Genomic DNA, 27,912 nt, shown 5'->3' with positions numbered 1-27,912 from the left:
GGTCGTGACACACGCACAACCTTCAAACGAATAGAAAGTGTGGTCAGCATACCTGGAACGCCCACGACGGTAGGTATAGAGAAGTGAGCATCACTGACTTGCATATACTGTAACAACACGATTCACAGTGACATAGGAGTCCATTAGTGCGTTATTTATATATTGTAATGGCATAATATAGGTTAATGCAGACCAGATAACTGTGGAAATGACGAAGATTAGATGTACACATTGTGACCGAGACTCACAACTCGTGTTATTCCGGGACAAGCCGAATAGCGACTCGTGCCCCTCATTCGTCACTACTCGCCCCTTTGCATAACCTTCTAGAAGACTCGACCCCCTATCGAAGAAAGTTATGTGCGAAAATACGACAATCCAGTCAGAATGCGTGTATGACATCAAGAACTTCGATCAAAGAATCCCGAGGGATTATTTTTTTATTTTACCCATGTCTTGCATCTAATGATATACCCTAGGTACAGTTAAATGTGTTCAGTCACACTGTAAAAAATACCGTAAGTCACGATGTGTTTTAAATAACATCTGGAATATATATGACAATGGGGGAAATATACGCGAATCATTATGCATCGAGTTGACAATTCTTTTACTTATGTCCGTTTGCGCTTAGAAGGAACCCAGTCGCAAATTGGCCACGAGAGGGGCACGAGTCGCTATTCGGCTTGTCCCGGAATAACACGAGTTGGTCACGAATGTCGTGCGCCTCTCGTGGCCATCAAAAATTATCTCTGAGGGATTCTTTGACCGAAGTACTTGATTGGTTTGTCGTATTTTCGCACATAACATTCAACGATAGGGGGGACGAGTCTTCTTGCAGGCAGGTTACAGAAAGGGCGAGTGGTGACGAATTGGTGATTGTGTTTTCGCGACACATTTACGAATATGCAGTTCATGTAATTGAACATCTAGTGCTTACTGCATAAAGGTGTGCTGGAATATATATGTAAGTATATATATAGATAGATTTGGATACACTTTCCTTATATCATTTTGCAACTTTTAGTTTCACGCACCAATGGTATTGCGTGCGATCATCATGGTAAACCCCCAAGCCGAGCAAAAAAGAAAGGGTCAACCTAAAAAACATGTTTCATTATGCCTGATGATCGTACGCAATACCATGGGTGCATGAAACTCAGAGTTGCAAAATGATATAAGGAAAGTGTATCCAAATCTGTATTTATGCTCTACTTTGTATTGAGCACTCTCTTCTGCAATTGGATTATACTTGTGTATATATATATATATAGTTATAGTTATAGTTATCTTTACAGTAATTGCGGGCGATTGGCTCGTGTTTTATGAACTTGTACATAGTTGAGTGCCGGCGAAAAGGTATTCTCATGCAAATGTTTAAAGGGGCACTGATCTAAAGCAATTCCCCGGGACTGGTTGTTGCTTTTGTTATTGTTTTCCCCCGTGAGTACCCGGATGATACGCAACGCAACTGAGCGTGACAAGAGACTGGGCTACTGTCTGCAAGGACAGAAAAATAGACTTGGGACAATATTCGTTTAACCCATTTTTGAACACTGATTGGTTAAAGGGGCACTTATCTAAAGCAATTCCCTGGGACTGGTTGTTGCCTTTGTTTATTTCTTCAGCCTTAACAAACAGACAAAAAAAACGGCGGAGCTAATCGGTTGTCGTCATTTGGAAATACCCCTGATTGTTATAGTAAAAGTATCCATGCAGTGAAAGCATTTTCGGATTTCGGATTGCGTCGATAATACGATTCTCATGTTGTCATCCACGTTTTCTGGTATAACCCTATACCTGTGTATTTGTCGTCATTCACTTGATGCTCAGTTAATGAATTTATTACAGGTATAATTAGTGGTAGCACCTCCGAATACCTGACGAAGGTTCCCATTTGGCATTTATTATGTCTGGGGTAATTATTCAATCTAAATCCAGGTTTGAAGTGAGGTGAAATGTGTGTTATGTAATATGCACGTGGCAGCCTAGCAAGAGATGAATGATCAGTTGATTTACTTTTGTTGTAAATCAGCGGATCGTTCGTAGTCATCAAAGGATTAACAGAAAATACATTGATTGATTAATCACTGTTATCTTGCACGGTGGATATCTCAAAAGTGAGTGTTTACATGTCTAGGTTTACTAAAACAAAAGGAATACACTCATATCCTTGCGTGTAGTGCCGTTATAAAAACAACATACTTTGTTCAAAGGGTTAACTGATAATACGTTGATTAATTGCTCATTGTTATCTAACTCAATGGATTTTTTTAGGAACCGTCGACGATATGAAAATAGTTGTCACGTGGGCTTTCTCAGCCGACCTTTGAGACTTGACATTAAAACATTATTGACATTGACATTATTAAACATAAAAATGTTTTGAATTCGTTGTCATAATAATACAGATGGACATATTTTTCAGTCAATTTGTAATATAACTGAATATTCAGGCGTTTAATAAATTTCCTAAGTGAAAATTGTGCACATTTTGACTGTAAAAATATAAACACGATAAAATAAGCAATGCTCAGGAGAAATATTTACTTTGTGTTGCAAGTCAAAATAGTGTAAACGAAAATCGCACAATTACCAAGCAAGTGACTTATCAAAACTTCGTCACCATAACCGATGCTACGCACAAAGATACCTACATTTCTCTATTATTTCCCTTGTGTTGATCGATGTGACCATACGCCCTTATACTATCAATAAAAGTGACAAATTCGCTTACGAATTGCGCAGCACAGGTTGCGAACTAGTCTAGGTTTCTGCTATATCATCCGGGTACTCACGGGAAAAAACAATAACAAAGGCAACAACCAGTCCCGGGGAATTGCTTTATATCAGTGCCCCTTTTAATGGTGACTAAAATGATACAAACAAGACATGGCTATTCGATGGTGATGTATTTGATACGGGTATCATAGATGTGTTTTGGGCCTTAAGTTTGCCGTGTTTCAGTAACTGTTTTCAGCCTTGTAACGGTTTGATAAAGTTTGTAATGTTTAGGTCAAATCGAATTTTCAAGTGTATGCTTTTTTGCTCGTCAGTTTATTTCGAGATTTTCAACATATTGACAGAGCATGCAAAACATATACCAACTTTCAAGTGCGTTTAGTCTTGAAATACATAGATATAATGTAAACATAATATTTTTTTGCAGCATTCCAAAATGTCTTCCCTGAAGAAGCTCACAGACAAGGGCGGTAACTCTGTATACGCTCACTGTATTGACGGCCACTATTTCCCGCCCTTCCCGCTCGATGTCGAATTTGCCACGCACTTGGAGAACATTAAGAAAATGAACATAAGGGACGATGACGTCATCATAGTGGGCTACGCTAAGTCAGGTTTGAGACAATGCTTGCAGAAATAAAACAACTATTAAAGACGTCATGTAGAAAGATCACTGATTGGCCTTCCAGAGTGTGTGACTGGTTTAACGTCATTTTTGACAATAATACAGTTAAACCACGGTATGTCCGTTTAAACGAGTGAGAGAGTGAGCTGGGTTTAACGCCGCTTTGAACAGTATTCCAGTTATATCATAGGGTTCCAGAATAATGCGGGAGGAAATCTCGAAGTGATGCAGATCTCAGACGTTTACCACGGGTATGGTGTTGACAAACCTAGAAACTTAATCGGGGCGAGCCGGGATTCGAACCCACCATCATTGGTTTCTGGTGTGCCCAAGGGACGCAACTCTGCACGAATGGGCCATCCTCCCGCTTAAGTATGATAATGACGGAGCTTTACTGATAATAATCAACGAAACAAGTTTAATCTTTCAATCTCCACATTTTTAACAACTCTGCAAAAATCCCTCATTTATAACAGCAGCTATATGTGGAATCAACTTCCATCAGTAGTAATAGGAGTAAGTTCATTAAAAATATTTACACAGAAAATAAGCCAGAAACAAAACTCTGAGCCTTGTTTTTACTTGATAGAGAATAAGAAAGCAGATATTTTAATACACGACTCAGATTTAAAGACGACTAATTCAAGGCAAATCTTATGGAAAATCATATCTGTTCAGGCTCTGTGTCTTACATAATCTCCTCGAATTAGATAAACTGGAAAGAACGGTATGTGAGAATTCATAATTAACAAAATTAAAAATAATGTGATATAAGGTACTGACAGTTGCGTGAAACAGCATGTAATTACACACTCATCAACAGTCTGGAGTGTAATCACAACAGAAATTCGCTGTTCTGATTTGCGTCCCATGGGCGTGCCAGGATCCGATGGTCAAGGGTTTAAATCACAGATTCGCCCTGATTAGGATCGAAAATGTTAAACGTCTAGGATCTGCAGCTACTGAATTGTTGTTTAAATTTGCGTGAAGATGACTCACTCCCCCAGTTTCCAATAGGGCGTGTTATATATGGTAGACGTTTACATATTCATGTTCAGGTGAAAACAGTAAACTGTTACATATCCATGTTTAGGTACACACTGGATGTGGGAGGTGGCGGGAATGCTGGTGGCCGGAAGTACAGACTACATCCGGCAACTCAAAGAACACCAGTTCATGGAGTCCAAGGAAGTGGCGGTGCTGGACGCTCTGACGTCACCCAGACTCCTCAACACACACATGGCGTTCAGGTAGTGAGTGAGTGACCATGGTTTTACGCCGCTTTTTAGCAATATTCCAGCAATATCACGGCGGGGAACACCAGAAATGGGCTTCACACATTGTACCCATGTGGGGAATCGAAGCCGGATCTTCGGCGTGACGAGCGAACGCTTTAACCACTAGGTTACCCGACCGCCCATTCAGGTAGTGACCTCAACAGATTGAAGCATATTGATTTCCGTGGAATGAATGTTCTACTTCCTCTTACAGTCTCTCTATACTCTCCGCCGTCGGGAATCAGTTTAGAATTGGTCAACAGCAACCTATACAGCAAATTAGTTCATAACGAACAAGCTTAAACTGAACGGACGTATATAACGAACTGTTTTCTTGGCCCCGTCCAGTTGCTGTATTTTTGCGGTATATATGCTTATAACGAACTACGGTTATAACGAAGCTTTTGAGTATAACCGTAGTTTACAGTATATGCTGGTCGTCAGAGGTGACCAAACAGATCGGTGGTCTGGCTCGTCGACTTGCGCGTAAATTGTGTGTCAACGTACCCCAGGGGGTCACGTCAGAAGGACCTTTCATCCGACCAATCAGAGCGTCGCTTACCAGATCATGAAAGTGACAGTCCGAATGTGATTCTTATCATGCAACCACGAGAACTTTAACACGGGGAATTCCGAACGATAGTTACGGGTTTAACGACTGAATCCATACAATCTAGACCATCAATCAGCCATTCCAGAATGTTCTTTTGTTCAGGTTTCAAATTTTTAGTCGAGAATTTGTCAAAATATGTTTCGAAGTGTTGTCGCCAATTTGAAATTAGTGCCGTAAAGCACGAGAAAGCTGCCTTCTGATTGAGTCATTCCATTGGTCGGTCAAATTTCGCGCCACAGCATAACACCACTGCCACAGGCTAATTTGCATATCACGTGACCGGACTTTTCTCTTGTTTGTAAACAAACGCGCTTTTTCAGAAATCAGTATAGAACGGACTAATGCAAGTATTTGGGGGCGCTTTACATATTGTTTTGCATAACTATATAGATATGCTACTACAACTGCGACAGTGAGTTGCATGACAATATATATTTATGCATCAAAGTGACCGTGTCGCTAGCTCTCCGTTGGGCTTCGATGACAGCACGTGGAGCCCTACAACCAATGTAAACATAGGATAACTACGCAAAAACAAGTAGATTTTTACGTATTTGCATACTTTCTCAATGAAAGTTAACCATTCTTTGACATTTGTTTATGAAAATGTGTAGACTTGTCAAACATGAAACGGATGAAAAGCATATGCATTATCTTGAATGGACTGTGAAAGATGTGACGAATCGTCACATGGCGCTGGCCTGTGGCAGAGGTACTATGCTAGCTGGCCGCCGGCCGCATGGAACTCTGGGTAGGAGAGTGATTTCGCGCAAGGTCGGTCTGACGTGACCCGTATTGGGATGTCCTCGGATCTTTGTTTGACGGAAGCGAAAACTGAGATTTGATTTTTATGAGATTGGGTTTTATCGTGGATTCGAAACTACGTGATGACAAGTAAATTGGAAAAATAATATCTGTGTTTGTTTAAATCTGGGATTTATTTAAGTCAATATTTTCCTAATTTCAAAGGTATTTTAACATTGTATTTTAAAATTACACCCAATGCAGTCATGTAAATTATGAGTTAAAGCCTCTTGGTCTTTAATGGTCCTGCTTTCAGTGAAATACAAGTCAGATTAGTTATTACTCTATTAACATGAATAGAAAATTTAGGAATTTTTAATTGACTTTTGCTGCAGACTATGGGCCGAATATCGGTATCAGCTGGAGCTGATCTAACTAGATCCCCGGCGATCAATTCCAGATTCCTGCCGTCAGAGGTCGTGTCCAAGAGAACCAAAGTCATCTACCTGTTGAGGAACCCCAAGGATGTGGCAGTGTCCTTGTACCACCACGTCTGGGGAATGAACAAGGATAACTGGGTGTACAACGGGACTTGGGACGACTTCCTTGACGCCTATCTTCAGGGAAACGGTTAGTTAGAATAGTTTCCATACCAGTCACACCTACTGGGTGTAAAGTCCCACTAGATGTTGCTTTATGGTGCACACGTGTTATTCAGCACGCAGAAGCATAAGGAATGAACACAATATCATCACCGTTGTGGTCGTGCGTAGTCCACTTATAAACCTACTGGCTGTTTGTGTAACTCGATATGGAGTTTTTGAAATTGTGGTAACACTTCGTAAGAGGTATTACAAGGATTGTAACACCTCGCAGGAGGGCTTACAATCATTGAGAACCCTTGATAGAACAAAAACTACGAACAGCCTACGAGACGCACGTGCAGATTTCGCACCGTTGCGAGACCCACGTGCTGAGGTCACCATTTTCATTGAACCGAGTTCACGACTGCAGGCGATATTTCATCTCCGATACAGGTTATACATTTGAGAGTTTTAATTACAGTTATTTAATTAAAAACGTTTTCTATGGGATGAGTCAGTTTATAAGTTGTAGAAACCATTTCTACGAGGGATTACCAGCGATTGTAAACCCTGACATTCGGTGACATACCTCGGCCCCCTCGGTATGTCACCTCATGTCGGGGTTTACCCCCTTGGTATTTCATCTCATGTTAGGGTTTACCCCCTCGGTATGTCACCTCATGTCAGGGTTTACCCCCTCGGTATGTCACCTCATGTCGGGGTTTACCCCCTTGGTATTTCACCTCATGTTAGGGTTTACCCCCTCGGTATGTCACCTCATGTCAGGGTTTACAATCGCTGGTAATCCCTCGTAGAAATGGTTCATCCTATGCAGAGAAACGGGATGGAACAGCAGGCCCGTAGCTGGGGAAAATTAAAATGTAAGCAAACGTAAGCATATGTAATATATATATATATATATATATATATATATATATATATATATATATATACCACGTTCTGGACATTACACCTTGTAAGCGAAGAACAGTTTGATCATTGTGATCAAACCCAGATATCCTCTAAAACTAATGCAAGAAACAAACACGAGAATATTGAATATTGAACCACTTCATCAACGTTCCACACTGGTAGCTGGGTCGATCTGTAATTTAAGCAGAGATCATGTTTGTTTGTTGTTTATCGCCGCACTCAGCAATAATCCAGCTACTTGACGGTGGCCTGTAAATAACCGAGTCTGGACCATACAATCCAGGGATTGACACAATAAGCATCGATCTACGCAATTGGGATACGATGACATGCATCGACCAAGTCAACGAGCCTGAACACCCGATCCCGTTAGTCGCCTCTTACGACAAGCATAGTCGCCTCTTACGACAAGCATAGTCCCCTTTTACGACAAGCATGAGTTGCTGAAGACCTATTCTACCCCGATCCTCTCAGGTCCGGAGATCACGCAGTTATAACAAACGACTGAAAAAAGAACACACCAAGTACACGTTTTTAATTTTTTATTATAATATCGATTTTAATGTGCATGCACTTGATCTTTGTGCTGCGTAGTCGTTACGCCACTGAATGGAAATCAACATTTCAGTGCTTTAGATTTAATACCTGGGATCCGGGAATAGTCACCTCTGATTTGTTTGTTGTGTATCGCCGCACTCAGCAATATTCCCGCTTTATGCCCCTCAAAATTCTTCCAGCAATATTGATTCTGAAACCTAAATCATGCTTTTCCGTGTAAGGGGTCTTTTGAATCTGAAGCTTTGCTTTGCGTGTGTCGTTGTTACTGTTGTTAGCTGGTGTGCCTGATCGAGACTCGACCACTGACAACTCGCTCGATACTGCTGGGGTAATGCAGACTTCAGCTTTAAACAACATACACCAACTTCTTGTTACGCGTACGTCATTCACTATATGGAATAAAACTAGTCCTAAAACGTCAGTGGGATAGAGAAAATGCCGGAAACATTTTGTGACATCAAAAAGTTATTTTGATGGTTTGTTTCATGATCTTCAGTATGGTGTGGGTCTTGGTTCGACAGTGTTTTAGACTGGGAGAAAACACGCCCTGCCCGCTCGGAAATGCCCGTATTTACTCTGCACTATGAAGACATGAAAAAGGTACATATTTCGTTTACCAGATTTCAAATAAAACTTTCTTTCACGCCAAGCGCTTCCTGCATATAATGAAAACTTTGTAAACTGGTGATTGACTTTGAACTTATAACTTATGCAAACTTATTTCTTACTATATAAATGACGTTTTGCAAAGTCGAAACAGACAGATTAAATATTTCTTAATAACTGAATATAAGAAAAATGGTTATGTGCAAGTGTAACTGAAATGAATCGCCTGGTGCTATATTTACCAGATCACCAACACATCTTGGAGATCGACGGTCCAGTTGTCTTGGTCGTCGCTGAGTTGCATTCCAGGATTTTATGATCGTGGATTCGAACCTCTGAAAAGCCCCTGATTATAACCCTTGGATTGTCAGCACCATACCCGTGCTCGTGCGTTGTATCTTCAAGTCCACGTCTTCACTATCGGCTCACACATCCTGAAATATCTTAAATACTGTTGAAAGCTGAGTTGAATCCAATGCAGCCACACACTATTAAATCAATGCATCCAACGATTAATCTTGATACTGGCTGCTGACCATGCTGACTATCCAACCAGTGTTGTATTCATGGCGCTGTTCAACAGACACTATTAGTAACATAATCGTTCACCATTTCTACAAGCATGCGTCTCATTGATGCTATGTTCTACCTCTAGGTGCAGCTGAGCTCCCCCCCCCTCCTTCCTGAGCCTTGGATATTCGCTAGTCCGCTACCCCGAAACTACTAAATTAAGCTAAGGACAAATAAAATTCCAGTGATGGTAGTTCTCTTTGACTAGTAGCATGTGAGGGCTATTATTCTGAACCAGTTCTCGATGTTTCAAATTCGCTACAAATTGGAACTGAATAAAACTGACACAGAATGTAAACAAAGTGAAAAAAGGTCTTGTTCAAGCAGGACTGGTTACAAACTCCGAGGACAAGTGAATTGGGTTTACACAACGACGTATATAGATGCAATACGTTTTTGGTTTACACACGTCTTCGGAACTCGTCTGTAAAACAACTAGTAATTTTTTCGGATGTTAATTAAGTATCTCACAAATTTCAGGATCCCTTATCAAATGTACAACGTCTGTCGGAGTTCCTTGGGGCACCGGCAAGTTCCGAGTTCTGCCAACGAGTGGTGGAAGCATGTAGTTTTAAGAAACTCAAGCAGGCCAAGGATAATATGGAAGAAAACTTTCTGCGAGACATATGGAAACCCGGCTGCGAGGGCTTCTACAGGAAAGGTACCACAAACGTTTATGTGTCTATCATGATAGTCATTGGGTACTGGTGTAGACATCTATTTATGGAAAAGCATTGACACCCAAAGGCGTCTTATAACATGCTGAAATGTTTCGATGCCCATGGGAAAATAAACTGGGTCTCTCATATATACGTGCGTTACTGTTTGAGACAGGTTCTTCATATGTCTGGAGCGTTTGCTCGTCACGCCGAAGACCCGGGTTCGATTCCCGACATGGGTACAATGTGTGAAAGCCATTTCTGGTGTCCCCCGCCGTGATATTGCTGGAATATTGCTAAAAGCGGCGTAAAACCATACTCACTCACTCACTCTTCATATGTCTGGATTACTCAAGATTGTGGTAACGTTAATTTCTTTCTTAATCTGTTCAACCAGAGATGTAAGGATATAGAGTTTCAGAATTGGCATGATAGATTTCTGGATCTTCTTTATTGAATTTGTAAAGTGGTTATATATCTGCCATATAAATTGATTAATATGTCATGGAAATATTTAATTGTAAGGATTTAATGCGATTATTTTGTAAGTGAGTGAGTATGGTTTTACGCCGCTTTTAGCAATATTCCAGCAATATCATGGCGGAGGACCCCAGAAATGATCTTCACACATTGTAACCATGTGGGGAATCAAACCCGGGTCTTTGGCGTGACGAGCGAACACTTTAACCACTAGGCTACCCGACCGCCCCTATTTTGTAAGTTTCATTAGTCATCCCATAAGTTGAAAATACAACATAAACGTTTTAAGAAGCATGCTGATCATTTCCTTCTTATTGGTCGCCCTTACAAGTCAAGCAGAGAAAAGTTATATACCACTTTAATACTCTGCTTATCCCAGTATAGATACTTTTGCAGTGTAAAAATCATCATATCGTCATCATAAAAAATCTTGTCATATTAAAAGAGTTTTTTTTATACCTATTTGCAATACAAATATATTGTACACGAAACTTCGTCGGACTTAAAGCCTGAAGTTTGAGTTGTATTTGATGACAACAAATTGCGCCAAGGTCAGTGTATGAAATGGCATGCCCAACAAAAGCATTGGCTAAAATAGGTTTATCGGAAGCACAGTGCGGAATACGTGTACCTCAAACCATACAATCTATTATAGATCAGCTATGATGCAGTATGTGTACACTTCCTAAACTTTCGTTAGGGAACACAGTGTGTACACAACCGGATTAGTGGCGCGTTTCAATTAAAGAGGATGTTTTTTTAGTGAATTAAAAATATATGGAGATTATAATTTTTTATGAATACAGTTCCAGAGAGATGAAATATATATCAGGATATGAAAAAAGGAAGATGGTCCACAGAAACGTTGATGTTCGGATCTGCACCGTGACTGAGTGTATCATGCATTTTTTCACATTGTTCTAAGATTGCAATTAAGAGATTGTTTGTGATGTTTCAATAGGACTATAAACGTTATAAGTGAGTAAAAGATTTTTTTTGTGTTTCAGGGGAAGTTGGGGACTGGAAGAACTGGTTCACTGTGGCCCAGAACGAGAGATTTGATGCTGTGTATGGAGAGAAGATGAAACATTCCAAATTGGAAATGCAGTTTGAATAAAGTTAACAGTTAACACTGGGATTACCTTCAAAACGGTCTGTTAGAGTGATCTTCCTGCTATATCAGCTGCTATATCAACAGGGATGGAGATTGGCACTATCCTACTATCACCGACCAGTTTTCGGGCTAATAGAATTTCAAACATTTTGGATGGTGCTGCCATGTGTTATCACTATTTGGGCAAGTAGACGTTCTTTGTTAACTTTCATCCCTGTATCAGGGCGATTTTCTCTACGTAGGTTTCCCCTGATTTGTAGAGATGAACTTGGAAAAAAAAAACCGATTGATGCGCACGATTATTGAGTATACAAATATTTTTATTTTCCTCTGATTCTGTTCCTGGTTTTGTCGGCACCAAACACGTGGGAGTTTCACTAAATCGGTAAACGTTTGAGACCTGTATCAGTTCGCGATTTCCTCCCTCATTAAGCTGACACGCTGTAATATAACTGAAATGAAACAAACTCACTCACTTAATTGTCACCATCTTGAAGCTATTTGCGGATCGTGTATAATGTTAATCCTTAAGTATAAAATCAATCTCATTAAAATCAGATCTTAGTTCTCGCTACCGCTAAACACAGAGGTAGCGAGAACTAAGATCTGATTTTTATGAGATTGGTATAAAATTAGATTGACACCAGGATACAGAATTCTGCACTCCCAGCTGCGAGCTGAAATAAAGGAAAACATCCATTAAGAAGTCAAGATAAGAACAGAATCGTGAATATTACTGAATTAGTATTCTTTTTGTGTGTGAGGACAGAAGCTCTTTCCACTTGACCACGGAGGCAAGACGGAAATGTAAACCCTCTGAATAGTTGATTTTTCTGAACAGAAAACTTTCAGGCAAGTTCAGAGAAAAAGACGAAAGTTAACGGACAGACAATGATCGACGGACAGTCGAACGGACGACGGACAACGCATCATGCCATAATATCACTTAGACCTTGTCCTTGTGAGCTAAGAAAACGAGAGAAAAGTCAAAATTCGAAAAAACAACAAATTTAATTAGCGCCAAATATATTGTCCAAAAATGTCCAAAACGTAAAGAGCACTGTCATCTAAATAAGACAATGTCACAAGATGTCACTGATTCAAGCGTCCATCTTGCGAGCACGGAACACACTCCTGAAGAAGCCGGTCACACGAGATCTGATGGTTCTCACAGTGGACTGGGGCTGTGTGACTTCCTCGTGTAGGTCAATCTCTTCGAAGTGGGAGGCATCGGGGAGGGTGGGGCTGGTGAGGGACACAGAGGTGGACACGGGGGTAGGGGTGTGGGAGGCGGGCAGTTCAGACAAGGGGTCAAGGATGGTGAAGTATCGGCACGTAGCACGCTGATAGGAAGGTGGAGAAGGATTTATAGACAGAGAAAGAAAGTGGTGGACGTGTATGTTACAAGCAGCATTGGATGAGTGTTATGCTGTTAGAGAAATGTGAGAGGAAGACACAATGAACAGAACTGCCTGGTGTCACTAGCTATCGATAGTACTTATTACGTATGTCAAGAATACAAATCTCAGGCAAAGATTGTGTTAAAGATACATGCATTTAGATGAAATAAAATAGTCAAGAAACATGATGTTATTATTCCTGCTTCAACCTACTTGGCGGGGAGGGGCCCAGATATCAAAGTTCAGGGGGAATCTGATGATCAGATCTACATGTGCAACAGCAAAGAAGAAAGACATATAAAAAAGATGTGTTTTTATAAATATCCGAAATTTAGCTTTCAAAACATGCTGTAAGTGTAAATAACGCCGTGAGTGGTGATTTAGTAATGTGAAAAAATAGCGACATTTACGATGCACCTAATTTTCAGAGGTCATTTTCAGTACTTTTGCTTGGACTAAAATGCCAGTGAAAGGTATCACAGAAAAGGGAATTTCCCACATTATTCAAAACCGTGAAGTGTTTCTGTGTGTGTGATGTATTTTGAATTTTATTTGACTTCAAAGTGGGGGTTGAAGAGGAGGGACATATATGTCCCTCTGGCATTCAGGGGGTTAACCAGGGGGTTATTTGATCTTATTTGTTTTCAAAATTTCGCTCGCGAATACTTCGCGGATGATCACTAGCAGTTCTATGCATGGGAACGTTCAATGCTTTCATGAAACAAAGTCTGAGAAAACCAAAACGGCAACAGCGCCAGCTCAAAAAACTACAAAACACAATCGAAATATTATTGAAACTAAACAAATCTGTTCGAGTTGGGCTACTATGCATTGATTAAAACAAAGAAAAAAGGGTGTAATGAGACGAAATGTCCGAACCAATGAGACCTAGATACCTTTATCGTACTGGTTCATATTAGCGTAGGTAGACATGATCCCAATACAACGTAGACAAGTGATGAATACTGAGTGTGACAAGTTCAGTGACAGCAATGGCGATGACCGTTTAGATCAAGAGTGAATCGTCGTCAAGGCGACGTCATGAATCTCGCGAGAAAGTAGTAGAATCTCGTATCCGTCAAGATGAAACACTCTCAACCCTCTGAGCAGATGGAGATATCAAACCTGACACATGTTGCATTTATGTACGAACACCAGCATTTATTACTCAAAATAAACTTTATACGATCCCCTTGTCAAAGGGGGATTACTCTAGTAAGTAGAAGCGTCTCAAACGACGTACTTAATTAATTGTCTCAAATGGACTGAGTATGTTTCAGTTGGTCTATAATTCACTTAATATTTCTTTTAACATGTCAAGTGTCGAATTTACATGTATGGTGTTGTGTCTCATATCGCGACTTTACAGGCTAGGTGCCCTGAATCAATGTGTTGTTATCTGAGAGAGAAACAAATACACCACCCGAAACAATAACCGAAACATTACCTTTGTCTCCAACAGACCGAGGCTTCCATTACCGTCTACCTTGGGTCTAGGTGAGCTTATGAAAAATGAACAAAGGTTTAATTTGAAAGATAAACAGATTTAATTAGCACAAACACAAAACCAGAAGAGCCAAATATAGTGTCCAAAAATGTCCAAAATGTAAAGAGCACTGTGATCTAAATAAGACAATGTCACCAGATGTCACTGATTCAAGCGTCCATCTTGCGAGCACGGAACACACTCCTGAAGAAGCCGGTCACACGAGATCTGATGGTTCTCACAGTGGACTGGGGCTGTGTGACTTCCTCGTGGAGGTCAATCTCTTCGAAGTGGGAGGCATCAGGGAGGGTGGGGCTGGTGAGGGACACGGAGGTGGACACGGGGGCAGGGGTGTGGGAGGCGGGCAGTTCAGACAAGGGGTCAAGGATGGTGAAGTATCGGCACGTAGCACGCTGATAGGAAGGTGGAGAAGGATTTATAGACAGAGATAGAAAGTGGTGGACGTGTATGTTACAAGCAGCATTGGATGAGTGTTATGCTGTTAGAGAAATGTGAGAGGAAGACACAATGAACAGAACTGCCTGGTGTCACTAGCTATCGATAGTACTTATTACGTACCATGATGTCAAGAATACAAATCTCAGGCAAAGATTGTGTTAAAAATACATGCATTTGGATGAAATAAAATAGTCAAGAAACATGATGTTATTATTCCCGATTCAACCTACTTGGCGGGGAGGGGCCCAGATATCAAAGTTCAGGGGGAATCTGATGATCAGATCTACAGGTGCAACAGCAAAGAAGAAAGACAGGTGAGAAAGGGGGACAGAATGTATGATTAGGATTAATTGTTTATGGTAAAGGAAAAGTCACATGCGAGAAAGGGAGACAGAATGTGTGATTAGGTTTAATTGTTTATGGTAAAGGAAAAGTCACATGCGAGAAAGGGGGACAGAATGTGTGATTAGGATTAATTGTTTATGGTAAAGGAAAAGTCACATGCGAGAAAGGGAGACAGAATGTGTGATTAGGATTAATTGTTTATGGTAAAGGAAAAGTCACATGTGGGAAAGGGGGACAGAATGTATGATTAGGATTAATTGTTAATGGTAAATGAAAAGTCACATGCGAGAAAGGGGTACAGAATGTATGATGAGGATTAATTGTTAATGGTAAAGGAAAAGTCACATGGGAGAAAGGGGGACAGAATGTATGATGAGGATTAATTGTTAATGGTAAAGGAAAAGTCACATAGGACAAAGGCAGCAGTAGAAACAGTTGTTGTCCACTTGTCCTTTTATAACAAAAAGTAAAACCCTTAAAAAGGACAAATGTCTACTAGTCCTTTTGATACCTTAACTAATATTTGTTTAACATAAACCAAGGAGCAAAAAAACAAAACACACTGCACCTCTCAGTTTACTTTAACATTATTATGATTTTCCATTGTCAAAGTCATCAGTCAAAGAATGCGTGTACATGGTTGTTTTAAAAAATATATAATTTGATTTAAAACTTTTAAAAATAAAAAATAATAATTTCGCATAATATACAACTGCTGATGGGTATCTTTGACATCTTATATTTGAAAATCAATAAATTTGCTTTTCTACAACGCTTCAAATATGGCAGGGGTCATATGGTTGAAAATTCATTTCATAGCCCAATCTTCATTAAACCAATCTATTTTCACACAAATTTACCCAGCCACAGATTAGTTACAAACTGTAGCAGGAATGGGTGATAGTTAAATTGACATAAATAAAATTAACAACAGTTCCGTAAATTACATAAAAAAACCAAACTGGTATACTTTCGTTTGGCCCCCAGTCTATATTAAACAAAATGTCTCCTGGGTCACAATATTGTAAATTTAAAAAATAATGTCGTGTGGCACAGATGAAAGCTTCAAGTATGTTGATGGTTTTGGAAGGGTTCATCATAGTGAACAAATACATTGAATCTGAAGGTTGCATGGGGATATGGGTTTCATAGTAGACCAGACCAAGTAAGACAGAATAACTGAAAGCGTATGTTGTATGTTTTTTTCAATAGGAAGGTATACTTGACCAATCTCTGTCTTTATGTACCAGAGCATGGTCGTCTTTTGCAGTAACTCATAGATTATTTTGTAAAATGGTGTATGTGAGTTGTGAATGGGATGATCTATTCGTTAGGGCTAGTTATCAAACGCAGGGACCGGCACGTCTCGTATATTTGGCGGTTCGCCACAGGTTGTATATGTATGCCCGGGAATAGTCGCAGCTAATGGAATTAACAAAAAAACAAATAATTCGGGACCCAGTATTCTTTATGCTGGCCAACTGAGCTTATGTCCATTTCGGATAGCCTACATTTACAACTGTTGTTCAACTGCCGGGCAAGAGAACGTATACACCCATGTCTGATGGTGGCTAAACATGAAACAAACAATAAATGCTTTTGAGATGGTGGGTATCATTTTTGTATTTTTTCCCTAAAGTTTGCAGTGTTTCCGCGACAATTTTCAACCGAGTAGGCGAAACGTTTGGAAAACGGATTTGAGGGAACTTGTGTGATATCTTGGTCAAATCCAATTTTCAGTGGGTACATTCATTTGCCAGCGGTTTAGCCTATATTAGATTGATTCTGAGATAAATTCAACAAATATTTTAATGCCAAGGAAATGGCAAAAACTTCAGCTAAAAAACTGAAATACAGAATCGAAATGTTAGGCCTATTGACATTCTAAAAAAAATTGAGTTGCACTGCTATGCATGGATAAAACAAAGAAATAAGGGAGCGGTGAGACGAAATGTCCGAACCAATGAGACCTAGATACCTTTATCGTACTGGTTCATATTAGCGTAGGTAGACATGATCCCAATACGACGTAGACAAGTGATGAATACTGAGTGTGGCAAGTTCAATGACAGCAATGGCGATGAGCATTTACATCGAGAGTGAACCGTCGTCAAGGCGATTTCATGAATCTCGCGAGAATCGCGTGACTATCGGCTAAACTGGTTCCGCTTTGGGTACGTGACGCAAGCTTAGCGCGATTTACTTCTTGTGTAACGATCAGAAGCCCAGTCGCGTCAATGTTGGGTTAGCGCGTAGTTTGAAATGAATATAATTATATGATGTATATTCGCGACATTGTAAAGGACTGCATTTTCATTAATACGAGGGAACTCAGTCACTATTGAAGATGTACTCAGGTTTATCACGACAGTGATATTATTTTACTATGGAAATGAGCGCTTTCGGAAATCTGCTTGATGTAGATCAAGATCTAAAAGGTGCAAGAATACCCATAACCCCTTCAAAAACGTCATTGACGTAAAACTTCACGTAAAAAGAGGTGATGTGACTCTTACCAAAATTGAAAAATATTGTTTGCATACCCTAAAATCACAAAATCAATTTAAATGTTTTACCTTAAAATAACAGTCATAAAAAATGTTTGATTTGATGTTAATATTTTGATAACCAAGGAGTAACATTGTGATGTAATATAGATGTATCTTGTGTATGGTAATAAAATTATAATACGTGGTACATGGCATAGGTCGTTGTTGAATGACAAGATGCGCTAATCAGCCGATTGGGGGCGGTCGGGTAGCCTAGTGGTTAAATTAAAGCGTTCGCTCATCACGTCGAAGACCCGGGTTCGATTCCCGACATGGGTGCAATGTGTGAAGCCCATTTCTGGTGTCCCCCGCCGTGATATTGCTGGAATATTGCTAAAAGCGGCGTAAATCCATATTCACTCACTCACTAATCAGCCGATTAGCTGTGAAGCTAAAAGAGCATACCCATTTTATGCCATTAATAAATACTTGAAACGAGCTTCTTAAGCAATCGGGCAATTGTTAAACTGGATTCAGAAAATAAGTACACGACACTATGACTCTTGAAGAAATACATTGAAACTGAAACATGAATTAATTGTTACCAAATATACAAGCTCTGGCAACCTTGCATACACTTGGATACAGATACAAAAAGATAAGTAATGAAAATAGGGCTGTGTTATGTGGACGATCTGACGTCCTTTGTCTCGGAAATCATTATCTTTGAACCATCAAGCAGAAACGTGAAGTCAATATGATCCTGTTCTTCCAGATTAGTCGTGGTCTCGCACAGCCAGCACTCAGTGGGTACCCAGTGGGGACAGTAAGGAGTCTGGGAGAAAGTTATAGGTGGGGAAAAGGTGAAAGACTTATCGTTCTCCATGCTGGCTGTGCTAGTCAGGTTTTCTCCCAAGCTGTGACCTCGTCATTCGAGCCAAGGCCAAGGACAACAGGGACTTTCACACAAAAATGAACGGAAAGGTATTCTGGAGTTGGGAAAATTAAATTGGTCACAGCTTTGCCTGCCAAGTCCGTTATTATCATAGACAATGCACCCCATCACAGTATGCAGGATCTAGACAGCAAGGCCCAGACGTCTAATAGCCTTAAAGGAGATATGGTGACGTTGATGCAACGGGTGAATATGACCTTTCCTTCCAGGGCTATAAAGCCACAACTCTATTAAGTCATCAAGTCTAACTAACCTGAGCCCCTATATATGGTTGACAATTACCTCAAAGGTCAAGGTCACGTCGTCTTACGACTTCCCCCTTTCCACTGTGATCTCAACACAGTAGAGTTAATATGGGGTATCACAGCGTTTAAATAGCGGGATGTTGAAGAGCTAGTAAATGAATCCCTTGGTCGGGTAACATTGGAGACATGGCAGCGTTGAGTTACCACAGTCAATGAGGTAAAGTCAAGATACTGTACGTGATCGACTTCAGCAAGCAACAGTCCCACTATAGTTGTGACCATGAGCAGTAACACAAGCAATTCCGACGACGAGGGCTGTGACATGAGTGTGTCAGATGGCGATAAAAATTATCATGAGGCGACCCCTCTTATGCTGTCATTCCCTGTTCCGTTGTGTAGCACGTGCAATACGTGTTTGCGCTGTCCCCTTACCGTTGTCAAGATGTCAACTTGTGCACATAACAACGTGACAGTTTCTTAAACAACTTTATCAAGTGATGTGACTAAAAATAACAAACAACAGACATTGTTGGGTACATTTGATTCATTGCCTTGTACCGTTTTGATATTTACCCGATTTTGAGTTAGTTTGTAATTCATCTTTCTCATTTGGAGCCAAACGGACTGAAAGTGCAAAATATTTAACGGGCCACTAAAGCTAAAATATTGAGAGTTATCTCCCTTTGAAACAATTCTTGAAACTGCGGGAAATTCAACCCAAATTGAACGTCAACACAAACGAAGTATTTCAAAACTATGGTGAGTGCAGGCTAGTACATATAATGTCCCGACAGATACATATCTGTGTCCGCATATGTGTGACTTACATTCTGATAGTAATTAGACGCAACCACGGTTGGAGCTTTGCCAGAGACTGGCCGAAACAGAGATCGATAGGCGATACCTCTGAGTCTGACCTTACTAGGGTGTCAGCAGGGTCAGGCTCATTGCTGACCAACCCCTCTCTTCTCTACTCTCGTCAGGCTAGACTAAAACGACCATGCAAATGATGATTGAGTCAGTGAGCTTATGGCAAAGGTTTCAGATTACTAGGCGTTAATATCTTCAGTTGTCACTTTCATCGTGGATACTGTCAGTGTAAACAGGAAAATGTCACTGAATGAGGCTCACTTTTATTGAACAGCTGATAACAACAAACAGTTAAATGCAAATGGCCAGATATTTATCGTATTTTATCTGTTTACCAATTTTCTCAGCCATGCAGAGAAAAAAAAGAAAAATGATTATATGTTTGATGTTTTTTGTTGAGTGTATGGCCTACAAATATTATGTTAAATTGTTTACATCTTGTAGATCTGTAAGTGAAAAGCCAAATAGATTTCAATATTTTAATCTTTTCTCTCATTCAACCTTACAGTCAAGGAAAAAAGGTCTGAGTGTGGATGAGAAGCGGTCACGGATGATGGACTTCTTTTATGAAAAGGTGGGTGACAAATTTGATGATCATAATTTACTGTTAAAAGAGAATATTGTGGAAAGAGTCAAAAGGCTATACTTTTTTCATAAAAACAAGACTGACATCATGATTCATATCTTATCTATTTTTTTAATAATATTATGTAACAATGTAGAAAACAAATTCAGGTACAAAAAGAGATACAACAATATAATGGACAAAACAAGATAGCAATACTGAGAATTCTTGTAGCATTAGTTAAAAATCATAGTAATGCAGCCACTGTGTCTTTCAATATCTTGCAATTAGGAGATAAGCAGCAAGTTTTTTCAGATGTGTGGTTGTTATTGAGCATTTGATGCCTTGAAATTTCATTTGAAACTGACAAATGGTAAAATGTCAGTGTATCAAACACTAAAAACACCTGCAATTATGAAAATCTCCCCCACTATGCACAATCCCCACAAAGACCTTGTTTGACATGTACTTGACATGTGTTAGCTCAAACAAGAGAGTATCAAGTGCAGCTTGGGTCACGCAATGCCTGATGGTTGGGCATGTTTGGATTATTTGGTTTGGGCAATGTTTCTTTCTGGATGAGAGATTTCCAATGGGAGCAAGCGATTTCATTTATTCTATGTAATGCTGGATAAGTATTTAACAGACCTCCAGATAGGCTGCGTATCTGCGTAAAATACGCATCAGAAATGCAGCAATACGCAGTAAAATCAAATCCAAGCGTATCAAATACGCAACGAACATTACAGATACCCTACAAAAATAAAACTTGTGCGTATCATCAAAATATTGTGAAGTAACCCTGTGTATTCGATTAGCAAATCAGCAACTTATTTTAAAATTATATACGGGCATTGCATCAACCTTGCCAAACTCTACGATGACAGTTACATCATGATCATTTGCCATCAGACTTTCTTGTGGAAGTATCGTGGTATTTTTTAGTCCTCACGACACCAGCTTGCAGGGACTAGATGAACAGTGTTTTTAAATATTTAACTTAAATACCCACATGTGTAAAAACTAGTGGGTAAGAGAAATTTGAATACCCAGATAGAATTACTGATACCCAATGATTTTAAAATGCATGCATGGGTAAAATACCCACAACACCAAAAGCTTATCTGGAGCTCTGATATAATGATCAAATAATTTAGATATTAATCAGATGTCCGTGTTTTCAGAAAGACTTCTTCCAGTTGAAAGAGCTAGAGAGGATGTGCCAGAAGGAGAAAGGCATCACGTCCATGTCGGTCAAGGACATCCTGACCAGCCTGGTGGACGACGGAATGGTGGACACAGACAAGATTGGGACCTCTGTCTACTTCTGGGCCTTCCCTAGTAAAGCCAGTCAAAATGTAGGGGTCTTTCAGTCATGTCAGTGTTCCTGTTGACCAGTAATTTACTGGTAGCATAGACCATGTACCAGTAAGACATAACCCTTTCAGTCCAAAATGTTGAATGTGCTGGTATTTTTAAATTCAGCTAGTCCAGTGAACCAGTAGATTTTTAACTGAACAGAAACAATGCAGTCTGCAGAGCTTGAGATAAATCAACACAACCTAATATTTCAGTTGCTTGTGCATACAAATACACTTGAAGAAATTTGATAACCCAATTGTATAACCAGACCTAAACGAGTCTCCTGGTGGTAATGAAGGCCGGGAATCAACCAAGCGCTAACGGTGAAGTGACACCAATACACAGTATATTCAAAGTCCTTTTACACGCGCTTCAGTGACTTTGCCCACGCACGCGAAAAACCGGGTCCTGCAGTAGGAATTAAAAATCCACATCCCAAAGTGACCTCCCTGACTGATAACAACACTGTGTGTAATTAACCAACTTAGCTTTTTCCACTTGTGTACACGCATGTTTACAAATCTTTTGTTTATAACTAAATGCAGGCATCACATATACTTGAACTCTATCATGTTTTCATTATTCCTTGTTAAGGATGACGAATGCTCTTGTTCTCTGTATTCATTCCATTTATTCCGTATCATACAGCACATGACCACCATCATGCCATTCTCTCCTTGCTTCCACTTCTTAAAACACGGACCACTTCTGCTTATTAAAACCAGACACAACAAACTCTACTGAAGTGAGTCATGCACATATGATCAACATCAGGAGCGTGTTATAAGCCACGAATCCCTTAGAGTAAGCAAAATAATCGCTCACCCAGGGGGTCTCCAACAGCTCGAAACGTTCGCACTTTCTTCCAAAATGGCGAGGCAACTACCGCTTGGTTGCCTTGTCTTAATGAAGAACGTAACAGAAGAGGCTCTATGAGGAATTTATGACTACTTAGAAGATGTGAAGCAGACTGAGGATGATGGGGTGTAAGCTGCCTTTGGCCATTTCCCAGTTTAACCAGTCCTGACATTGTTGTTCCGCTGTCAAACTCAGCCGCCATTTTGGTTTGAGAATGAAATGACCCCAGCTAGTGATTGTTGCGATTGCAAGTGGCTGAAAGTTAGCACCCTGTTGTCAGATGAATTGCTGTACATCGCTTGCCAGCAGTCGGCGCTTTGCAATGCACCCCTGGCTTATTGTAACTTAGACATGTATCACTGTTATGAGGTGATGTGACATGTGACTTACTTGGGGCAGCAGACAGACATGCAAATTAGAAGTTACCTGAAACACCATTGGCGTAGTTTTTAGCTTTTGCCTGCCGTTTTGATGTTATGACAATCTTATTTTCATTTAATTTTAAGCGAAAAAGAAAAATCAGTGACCTGACAAGTCGCTTGAATGAACTTGAGACCAGACAGAAGTCACTTGAAGGTCAAGTTGTCAAGGCCAAGGTTGGCAAGGAGGAAAGTGTGAGTATTTTGGGATATACTGAGTCTTAAAGAAGAAAATAAATAATTAATAATAAATAATAAAACAGGCTTGACTTTTGCTTTGTTTGTTTGTTGTTTACAGCCGCACTCAGCACTATTCCAGCTATATGACGGCAGTGTGTAAATAATCGAGTCTGGACCAGACAAGCCAGTGATTGACATCATGAGCATCGATCCATGCAATTTGAATCGATGACATGCATCAACCAAGTCAGCAGACCTGACCACCCGATCCCGTTAGTTGCCTTTTACGGCAAGCTTGGAAGACCTATTCTACCCTGGATCTTCACGGGTAGAAGAAAATAAATAATTTTTTATATATATCTGGTTGAGCAGCGAAAAACCTATGCAGATACGTGATTCCAGGATCTGACAGTTCTCATGTCTTCCATAGAGTGAGAGAGAGGAAGCGCTATCAAGACTGACCGACGTCCGAGGGAAGCGTCAGTCTCTCGTTACTGAGCTGGACCAGTACAAAGAGTGTGATCCAGAAGTTCTTCAGCAGGTCAAGGTTGACACAGTCGTTGCAAAGGATGCAGCCAATCGGTGGACAGGTGCGTGTAACCCAATTTCTAACCCAATTTGATTGGTGAACTGGGAAAGTCAAGTGAGCTCATTTCGTGGCGTTTGCTTGGGATCCACCATATAGCATAAAGATCTTCACTTCAGAAACCACTGGACTAATGATGCCCAAACCTCAAGTGCTTGTTTCCTCCAACGATGACATAATTTTTTTCCGAATCAGCCATATTGAAAAACCTATCCAGGCCATTACTCAAACATATTTTTTTCCAGCATGGAATGAAATTATTAGATGTAGTTGGTTTTGGGGCTCAACATGTGATCCATACTTTGCGAGGTTTCAAATTTTGACCTTGTTATGACCTTTCCCCTTTGACCGTGGTCCTCCAAATGCCTTTCCTTGCACTATAAGCATCACCTCCTTAGAAACCACAACTGGATTGTTGAAACTTCACGTCTATTTCCATGAGGTTCGAATCCAAAATTTCAAAATGGTTTCCACAGCAGCTATATTGAAAAGCCTATTCATGGCTATAACTCAGACATTTAAAAACTGAAATTAAATTTGGTACATGTGTAGTTAGTAGTGTGGCTGAACATACATCCAATTTTTTGTGAGGTTTTAAATTTTGACGTTGATTTGACCACATTGAAAGCTGAAACATTTTATGGACATAACTCTGCCATTTCTTCTAAAAATGTCATGAAATTTTGTACTTAGTAGTTACTTATGGGCCAAAACACATATGTCCTGTTTTTCACGATATTTTGAGTTTTGACCTTCGTTTGACTTTTGACCTTTGTTTGACTTTTGCACTTCAAGCTTGCTCCTAAATTCTCCCGAAAGGTATTTCCTAGGATTTCATCTCTTTTTAAATTGACAGACTGAGGAAGCTGAACTTTGGCATGAATGTTTCTCCTTTTGAGGGCTTAGACTTTGCATTTATTGCAAAAAATATTTGGATATCAATGCTGAGAGACTTTAGTGTCCGTAGTTGACATTTTAAACTGTTGACTACATATCCAGGTGAGCTACAGTGCATATTATTTATTTGTCATCAAACTGTTGAATATCTCCCTTTAATTCCTTGCTCTTCTGTTGCTGTTGCAGACAACATCTTCTCCACCAAATCCTGGATCAAACGCAAGTTCAGTTTTGAGGACACAATGATCGACAAACAGTTTGGCCTGCCAGATGACTTTGACTACGTGGAGTGACCATGGCATGATGGATGTTATCGGACTGGTTGTCCACTGCAACAAATGACTCAAGGAAATCTACACAGGGCTGATTGTTGGCTGGATAGCTCAAAAGCCCCTGAAAGATTTTCAAATCCAGAAGACGTTATCATTATTACCCTCATGTTGATGTAACATGGGATGAAATTATTTTTCTATTTTGTCAAATTGTACATAGATGTATACAGTCAGGGGTAGACATGTCATTCATATCCAACAAGTCTCATTCACAGAGCTCCAGATGAGCTTTTGGTGTTTGTTTAAAATCATTGGGTATCAGTAATTCTATCTGGGTATTCAAATTTCTCTTACCCACTAGTTTTAACACATGTGGGTATTTATTACTATTTAAGTTAAATATTTTAAAACACTATTCATCTAGTCCCTGCAAACTGGTGTCATGTGGGTTCGAGAGCTTAATAGCACTCAAAAATACCACAATACTTCCACAAGAAAGTGTGATGGCAAATGATCATGATGTAACTGTCATCGTGGAGTTTGGCAAGGTTGACGGAATGCCCGTTTATAATTTCAAAATAAGTTGCTGATTTGCTAATCAAATACGCAGGGTTACTTCACAATATTTTGAGGATACGCACAAGTTTTATTTTTGTAGGGTATCTGTAATGTTCGTTGCGTATTTGATACGCTTGCATTTTATTTTACTGCATATTTCTGCATTCACATTGACAGTAATATTACGAATGAGGCTAAGTAATGTTGGTGACGGCGAGTAGTTGGATGGGTGACCATGATCGGCAGCTGAGAGTGTCCAGGGTCTCAGTCCTACCCCACACTGAAACACATGGAGTGTTTCCTTTAGCAAATAACTGTTCCAAATATGCCTCTGTTCACCCAGCAATGAATGGGTACCAGGTAGGATGAGATGGTAATGTGGCTGTTAACCTTTTAGCACCTCACAGGCATATGGGTGTATACTCCTTGGGGAGCTGAGAATAAAAATCGAGTGCACACTTATCTATTGAACGGAGTAATAATGTCTCGCTTTGAACATGCATTGGGGTGTGGATTAACCATGTTTGGTGCCTCATTAATATGCACATTATTTTTATTATTTTTTTTTCAACTGTTAGTTGTGTCCCTTTGGTATGCCTGCAACCTAATATTGTGGGCCCTGATTATGTTTCTAGGTCTGCCACAATTGTCAGCAACATGTAATATTATAAATCTAAACATTCTTCTTCTCTTCTCCTTGAAGAGTTCACAAGTCTCTGCACGAGGATCTGTCTCTAACCCTGATTTTGTTTTCATTATATAAAACAAAACATGATAGTTTCTTCATTTGTTTATTACCGGTATTTCATTTCAGCTTAAAAAAAATAATAGTCTTGTTTCTTAGGCACCGCCCGCTTCATCATAAAGTTTACCGCACGTTTCATTTTTATTTCCGTTTTAAAAAAAGCCAGAAAAAATCCTTAAATATTCCAAGTCCAACGGTAGTCAAATACTGTATTCCAGTATTTTACTCATCAAGGAGGGAGGCCCTTTCCCAGGTTGATTGTACTCAACTGTTTGTTTGGTTACATACTAATTTGAACGAAAAAGAGGAAAAAAGACAGTGACGGCCGCACTATGGTTTGAAAACACTTTCCTGAGAACCAATTCTATTACTTTTTTAAGCCTTCTGTTTGCGTCTTGCACCTATACATTGCACGCTTTACATCACTGCCAATATACAAAACTGTACACATGCAATAGTACTGTACACAAGCACTTGTACTGTACACAAGCAATAGTACTGTACACAAGCAATAGTACTGTACACAAGCAATAATATGTACACCAACCGAATATTAATTGTAAACATATCTGTACATACATAATACAAGCAAACAAGTGGTTACTGAGTATAACAAGATTAATTTCATTTGGCACATCTGGAGCTGTCTAAAAGTTGACACATAGTAGAGGTGTGGAAATCAATGCCCAGTCATCTTCTCGAGGCAAGGGAGTTAACTGACTATAAAAGTCCAGTTTCCACCCTTGCCGAACTAGGCTGGAATTTCTGGGCTCGACCGTAGTGTCACCAGTGGTTATTACAAGTTATGTCCCTTCTAAGCCTCTCCTATGGACCAATAAGATTCCACCGCTCGTATCACTTGCATTTGTTTCAAACAAAATGGTGCCGCCCACTCAAAACGATCTGATTGATAATCAAGATCTGTATTGTGATAAAACGGGTCTTACATAGCGAAGTGCATCAAATCACGTGAGCACCTTGATTAAAAACATGAAAAAGACTTGGAAAATATGTGTTGACGAGTTGGGGGTGCACATGCTTTGCAAATCCTGCAATCAACAGAAATCTGCAGGACATTTTACAAACCGGATTTCGATTTCGGTGCGCGATTACGATTGCACTATGCATAGACTTGTTAGCCCTGCCAAAATGTAACTCCAAAATACCAGCCTAGTTCGGCAAGGCTGGAAACTGGACTTTTATAGTCAGTTAACTCACTTGCCTCGGGAAGATGTGCCCTGTTTGCCCCTCATGAGATTGTCTAACAAACAAACAAAATGAGCTACGTTGTCTACAGATGTTAAAATGTAGAATATCTTTGATCACTTTGGATAAAATATTTGTAACAAGTACTGAACATGGACACATCCCAAGTATGACGACTCCAACTGATGGCAGGGAACAGTTTACTTCCAAGTTCTGAGTCTGACCAAGTTGGTTGATCGGAGTGCAAAGTTGTCAACTGTGCAACATGTTGTAAGAAGTTATGGCAGATCAGTGTCCGAACTAAAGTCGTCAGTAGTAACATACTGATTTCGTGATAAAAACACTATTTTGGGTCAAGTAGACATCTCTGCATAAGTGAAATTTTACAGTTTAATTGTCCTGGGACGAGTTCACAATTTTGCTATTTTGGATAATCCACATCCCTGCATAGGATTTGTAATGCCATTGACAGAAGTTTGTTCCCTCTTGGGTGTTCTTATGTCAAGTTGG

General features: G+C 39.9%; 4 protein-coding genes across 4 annotated transcripts; 2 read left to right on the top strand and 2 right to left on the bottom strand.

The window, feature by feature from the left end:
* Positions 1 to 16: 16 nt before the first annotated feature.
* LOC139477375 (sulfotransferase 1B1-like) lies at positions 17 to 12,015 on the top strand. Its single transcript, XM_071259933.1, has 7 exons — positions 17 to 69; positions 3,170 to 3,356; positions 4,461 to 4,617; positions 6,462 to 6,631; positions 8,573 to 8,676; positions 9,733 to 9,913; positions 11,399 to 12,015. The coding sequence occupies exons 2-7, from the start codon at positions 3,179 to 3,181 to the stop codon at positions 11,506 to 11,508; spliced, it is 900 nt and encodes a 299-aa protein (XP_071116034.1). The 5' UTR covers positions 17 to 69; positions 3,170 to 3,178; the 3' UTR covers positions 11,509 to 12,015.
* Positions 12,016 to 12,605: 590 nt separating this feature from the next.
* Positions 12,606 to 13,838, bottom strand: LOC139477434 (uncharacterized). The gene is made up of 3 exons (XM_071260004.1): positions 13,802 to 13,838; positions 13,119 to 13,171; positions 12,606 to 12,848 (listed from the first exon to the last, which is right to left on the bottom strand). Exons 1-3 carry the CDS (start codon positions 13,836 to 13,838, stop codon positions 12,606 to 12,608), a joined length of 333 nt encoding a protein of 110 aa, XP_071116105.1.
* Positions 13,839 to 14,561: 723 nt separating this feature from the next.
* On the bottom strand, positions 14,562 to 17,210 carry LOC139477303 (uncharacterized). The gene is made up of 3 exons (XM_071259857.1): positions 17,174 to 17,210; positions 15,081 to 15,133; positions 14,562 to 14,804 (listed from the first exon to the last, which is right to left on the bottom strand). Exons 1-3 carry the CDS (start codon positions 17,208 to 17,210, stop codon positions 14,562 to 14,564), a joined length of 333 nt encoding a protein of 110 aa, XP_071115958.1.
* A 1,231-nt stretch (positions 17,211 to 18,441) lies between these two features.
* Positions 18,442 to 25,293, top strand: LOC139477337 (meiotic nuclear division protein 1 homolog). The gene is made up of 6 exons (XM_071259890.1): positions 18,442 to 18,510; positions 20,263 to 20,328; positions 21,504 to 21,677; positions 23,046 to 23,153; positions 23,569 to 23,728; positions 24,808 to 25,293. Exons 1-6 carry the CDS (start codon positions 18,442 to 18,444, stop codon positions 24,912 to 24,914), a joined length of 684 nt encoding a protein of 227 aa, XP_071115991.1. The 3' UTR covers positions 24,915 to 25,293.
* Positions 25,294 to 27,912: the final 2,619 nt, after the last annotated feature.

The sequence above is a fragment of the Haliotis cracherodii genome, unplaced genomic scaffold (assembly GCF_022045235.1).
Source record: "Haliotis cracherodii isolate W230 unplaced genomic scaffold, xgHalCrac1.p SCAF_33, whole genome shotgun sequence".
Taxonomy (NCBI): Eukaryota; Metazoa; Mollusca; class Gastropoda; order Lepetellida; family Haliotidae; genus Haliotis; species Haliotis cracherodii.
The sequence above is the reverse complement of the archived record's forward strand: the minus strand, read 5'-3'. Positions and strand labels throughout refer to the sequence as shown.

Coding starts and splice junctions, on each gene's coding strand:
- LOC139477375 (XM_071259933.1), top strand. CDS start 3,179: ATGTCTTCCCTGAAGAAGCTCACAGACAAGGGCGGTAACTCTGTATAC. Junction 3,357..4,460: donor AGTGGGCTACGCTAAGTCAG/GTTTGAGACAAT, acceptor ATCCATGTTTAG/GTACACACTGGATGTGGGAG. Junction 6,632..8,572: donor CGCCTATCTTCAGGGAAACG/GTTAGTTAGAAT, acceptor CATGATCTTCAG/TATGGTGTGGGTCTTGGTTC.
- LOC139477434 (XM_071260004.1), bottom strand. CDS start 13,838: ATGTCTACCTACGCTAATATGAACCAGTACGATAAAG. Junction 13,172..13,801: donor TATGAACCAGTACGATAAAG/GTATCTAGGTCT, acceptor TTGCACATGTAG/ATCTGATCATCAGATTCCCC. Junction 12,849..13,118: donor TCTGGGCCCCTCCCCGCCAA/GTAGGTTGAAGC, acceptor CCTTCCTATCAG/CGTGCTACGTGCCGATACTT.
- LOC139477303 (XM_071259857.1), bottom strand. CDS start 17,210: ATGTCTACCTACGCTAATATGAACCAGTACGATAAAG. Junction 15,134..17,173: donor TATGAACCAGTACGATAAAG/GTATCTAGGTCT, acceptor TTGCACCTGTAG/ATCTGATCATCAGATTCCCC. Junction 14,805..15,080: donor TCTGGGCCCCTCCCCGCCAA/GTAGGTTGAATC, acceptor CCTTCCTATCAG/CGTGCTACGTGCCGATACTT.
- LOC139477337 (XM_071259890.1), top strand. CDS start 18,442: ATGATCCTGTTCTTCCAGATTAGTCGTGGTCTCGCACAGCCAGCACTC. Junction 21,678..23,045: donor CTAGTAAAGCCAGTCAAAAT/GTAGGGGTCTTT, acceptor TTTAATTTTAAG/CGAAAAAGAAAAATCAGTGA. Junction 23,154..23,568: donor AGGTTGGCAAGGAGGAAAGT/GTGAGTATTTTG, acceptor TGTCTTCCATAG/AGTGAGAGAGAGGAAGCGCT.